This window comes from Chiloscyllium plagiosum, chromosome 29 (genome assembly GCF_004010195.1).
Source record: "Chiloscyllium plagiosum isolate BGI_BamShark_2017 chromosome 29, ASM401019v2, whole genome shotgun sequence".
Classification (NCBI taxonomy): Eukaryota; Metazoa; Chordata; class Chondrichthyes; order Orectolobiformes; family Hemiscylliidae; genus Chiloscyllium; species Chiloscyllium plagiosum.
Genome location: NC_057738.1, coordinates 31,641,278 through 31,645,502, shown reverse-complemented (window position 1 = coordinate 31,645,502; position 4,225 = coordinate 31,641,278). Strand labels below are relative to the sequence as shown.

At 40.2% G+C, this 4,225-nt stretch overlaps 1 protein-coding gene across 2 annotated transcripts in view; it reads right to left on the bottom strand.

Annotated features, from left to right (window-relative positions):
• The window catches only part of glb1 (galactosidase, beta 1), an 83,159-nt gene that overhangs the window by 22,830 nt on the left and 56,104 nt on the right, over positions 1–4,225 (bottom strand). The window contains exon 16 of one of the 2 annotated variants that reach the window (XM_043719432.1): positions 3,654–3,823. The exons of the other annotated variant lie outside the window; for it this stretch is intronic. Coding sequence (XP_043575367.1) covers positions 3,719–3,823 — 105 coding nt within the window. The 3' untranslated portion in view covers positions 3,654–3,718. Of the gene's footprint in view, positions 1–3,653; positions 3,824–4,225 lie in introns of those variants that run through there. 2 annotated transcript variants of the gene reach the window in all.

Genomic DNA, 4,225 nt, shown 5'->3' with positions numbered 1-4,225 from the left:
CCCTCCCCACCCGCCTCTCAAACCCCGTCCGCCCCCACCCCTCAATCTGCTGCCCCCCCCACCCACCTACGCCGTCCACGTCCCGACCCCTGGCCAACCCACCCTCCCACCTCCCTCCGGGGAAACCGGACTGTACACCAACACTAAGACTACTGCTGCCTTTGTGGAGTAAGTCTCCAACTAGTGTGCACACACAATTTTTTACTCAACGTTTTGACAGGTTCCACCTCTGCCCTGCACAGGGCAATGTTGGAGAGAATATCTGGGGAGGGGGTGTTCAGGGTACAGCTCTGTCTAGAACTCCAGGGAAAGTGTGTGGGGAAAGAGAGAGAGAGAAAGAGAGAGAGAAAGAAAGGACAGGAGGTCAGTCATTTGGAGACGGTGCCTGGATGTCCAGGACTGTTCTCAGCAGCATTTCAGTGAGCCGAGTTTGTTTATAATCGTTGTACCTGTAACAAAAGACACCATCAGGGTTGAAACAGCTCTTTGACTTAATGTTTCTATCAGGACCTTGAGATCTCCTTTGGATAACCCGCTATTCAGATAATTGATATTTCGATAATCGAGGTTCCTCTGTAGTTTGTTGACTAGGTATAACATCTATAATTATTCAATTTGTGTCGACAGAATTACAAACCATGCTATTTTTGTGTACGTTTTGAACAGAAAAACATTCACCGTCTCTTCCTCAACTATTGTAGAAGTCAAGTTAACCAAAATGTGTCAAAATGCATGGACGCCCAAAGGAACTGTAATATGGCCATCTACCTTACTAATTAATTGATAACAAATGATTAGTTATGTCAAGAATAAAAATCCTACCTCAATCAAGACTTTTTATGCTATTAATCGGTTTTGTGACACTGTGTAAAAGTTGTAATATATAAGGTGTCACTATGCAGGCATGTATAAAACCCAAATATTCAGAGGTGGTGAGATGGTGACAGATTTAGTTCCAAGTATTTGAAAACACCACAGTTTTTTTTCCAATGAAATGACTTTCTTTTAGAAAAGAAAAACTGTAATTTTACACAGAAGAAAAAACAAGTGCACTTTTTCAGAAGGCTGAGTCCAAAGGGTGTGGCTTTAACTGATTGAAGGTGGGTCAGCCTGACCAATAGGGTGAGACTGGTGAAGTGGTTGAAAAACAGTGAAGAAACACTCGGAGGTGTTTCTATCAAAGAAAGGTGGCCATTTGGCCCATTCCATTCCTTTGTTGCTGTTTTTCTGTTTGAGCATTTCAACAATAATCCAACTGCCTCAGACGTTCCCTGCATCTTCGACTTTGTTTACCAGTTTCTCCCTTACAAGGTGCACTAGGTTCTGCACCAGCTAACTGTTCCCCTTACACTCTGTGATTACTGAATTGGTTAGCCCTTGATACTGACTTCTTAATAAGTCCTACTTTAGAACTGAGATGAAGAGAAATTTCTTCACCCGAACAGTAGTGCGCCTGTGACATTTGCTACCACAGAAAGCAGTCGAGACCAAAGTATTGTATGATTGTGATGAGGGGTTGGATTTAGTCTCTGTCGAAGGCTAAAGGGGTCAAACGTATATGAGGTAAAAGCGAACAGGATGCTGATTTGGATAATCGCCCGTTGTTATAATGAATGATGGAATAAGTTGAAAGGGCCAACAGCAAATTCCTTCATCAATTTTAAAATCCTGATTTTTTTTTTACAATGATATAAACAATCCAGGCATACAACAGTTTCATCTGTCAGGTGGTAGAATTCTCTGGTCAAAGTCTGAAGGACCAAAATCATTTGATTCATTATTGTCCTTTAGGGAAGGACATTACCTAACCTGGTCTCATCTATTTGTGATTTACAGACCCAGTAATTACAATGCTGTTAACTTTTAACTTCCCTCTACCTGCCTAGCAAGCCACTTAGTCCAAGAGCAATTAGGAATGGCAACATATGCTAGCAAAGCTGACATCACCCATACCATCTGGCGAATGACCCATTGACCTTTCTGGAAAGAAAATGGTAGATTTGGGCAATATCTGTCCATCAGCCACACCAAAGACAGATTATCTGGTCCTTATGACAGCTTGCTGTGCATTCATTGGTCGTCAAACATCTGTGCCAGAACAGTAATTGCACTTCAAAGACCCTTTCCTGGGTATAAAAGGTGCCTTGGAACATTGGCAAGTCATGAAAGATGTTATTGTTAATGCACAGTTTTATTTTCTCTTTCTCAGCTAAAGAAGTAAAGCTGGCATATGACAGTGATTGGTTAAGTGGCTGATCTGTGGTCTCCTGGAGCAAGACTGTATAGAGTTTAGACCTGTGACCAGAGAAGTGTGCACAGAGCTAGTCTGTGTTATGGGACTGTTTCCAGTCTGGTTGCAGGAACAAGCAGCTTTTTATAGCTCCATAAATAAAGCACAACATTCAAAGTCTGGCCTATACCTGAGGCAAATCCCGTGCTCCACACAAAGTTCAAAATTCTGACATAGGTGGGTGTTAAGAAAAACACCAATGTGTGGGTGTATATGCATAAGCAAACTGGGGTAAACCAGCTCCAGTTAGGTACTTGAACCCCACGTACATGTGCCAGTCTCTTTTTGATGAAAAAGATATGGACCCTGGAATATTTGAACTACTATGTTCAGTTGTACTCTCTATAGCACAACTTCTCTACTCAGAAGTTAAAGGTCTACTGTCATTAATTGAGAGAAGATTCGTGCATCTTGGCAAATGAATATGATAACGTGATAACCAGGTAATAGCTAAATAAGAGCAAATTTGTAACTGTCCAACAACATGAAAGAAGTGAAAACTTCTTTCTGAACAACTCCGATTGAAGGCCACGATCAGTTCTTTTGTTCCCACAATGATGCGCTATGTTTTCAGGATTGGTTCTGTTTCAGGACAGTACTTCAGCACATGAAACCACTATAGAAAAAAAAGTTACTGCTTTGCTAAATCAAAATACATGAGAATGCATTTCATCATGAAAGATAACTTGAGTAGCTAAACTACTTTTAGATTCCCGTAAATCTAAAGCTGACGTCTGGATTTGAACATTTCTGTGTGCAGTCTCACTATTGAGCTGTGCAGGCAGAAAAAATGTGAACTGCAGGGAATGTAATATTAAACTTCAAAACAACCAAATACAGCATTACCTTTCCCAAACACTGTGGAGCTTCTGAAAAATGCCACAAACCTTATCTCCCAAATCAGTACATAAACCCGTTAGCCATCTCAACACCTTGAAGGCACAATAAAGATAACATCTCTAAGCTTGCAACCTACTGTAAAAAAGATGTTTCAAATTGAATCTTTTTGCATTTTCCTCTACCAGTCATCAAGTTAATGCATTGAGTCAGAACTTTCTATTCTTTGTAGTTACTGTCAATAAGAGTCTCACTCATACACCATCTGTCCAATTTTAGTCAAAGAGAAGTTTGATGAATCTACAATGTTAAAAAGGGGAAAAACAATTGCTATTTCACATATTAGAGCTCATTGTCAATAACAGAAATGATTAGGTCTGACAATTGTGTCTAGAAAGATAAGAGTCCAACAAATAGAGATTCAAAACTTAGATATATGCCCAAGACAACATGCTGCAAGGCACAATGTTGAGAATGCAGAACTGTATGTGTCGGGTGAGGTACTATTGGTCACAGTATACCTTCACTGACATGCACTCGGCCCTGGCGTAACTGGAACTTGAAGCTTGTTCGTGTTTCATCATCAAGAATTCATAACCCACAGGTAAGACTGCGGAGAAGTTGCAAATTGGAGAGATAGTCTAACACTTCAAAAGCCATCAAGTGCATAAATAAAATACCGCAGATGCTGGAAATCTGAAATAAAAACATCTAGTGAGAGGTCACAGGCATGAAATGTCAACTCTGTCGACACAGATACTTGCCTGACCTGCAATTAGTTTTGAACATTGTAATCAGGATGAACTGGACAAGAATTGAGGCCTGAAAGAAACGATTGATTGTTTTTATATTTGGGTATATAAGACCTACACTCAAATTTCATATCTTAAAATCATTTTATATTTATGCTTTAATTCAATTGACAGAAACAACAGAATTGTCAGCAATCCCCAATGCCATGCTAATGATAAGGAGGTCATTGTCCACATTGGAACCAACGACATTGGAAGGGAAAAGGTTGAGACTCTGAAGGGAGATTACAGAGAGTTAGGCAGAAATTTTAAAAGGAGGTCCTCAAGGGTAGTAATATCTGGATTA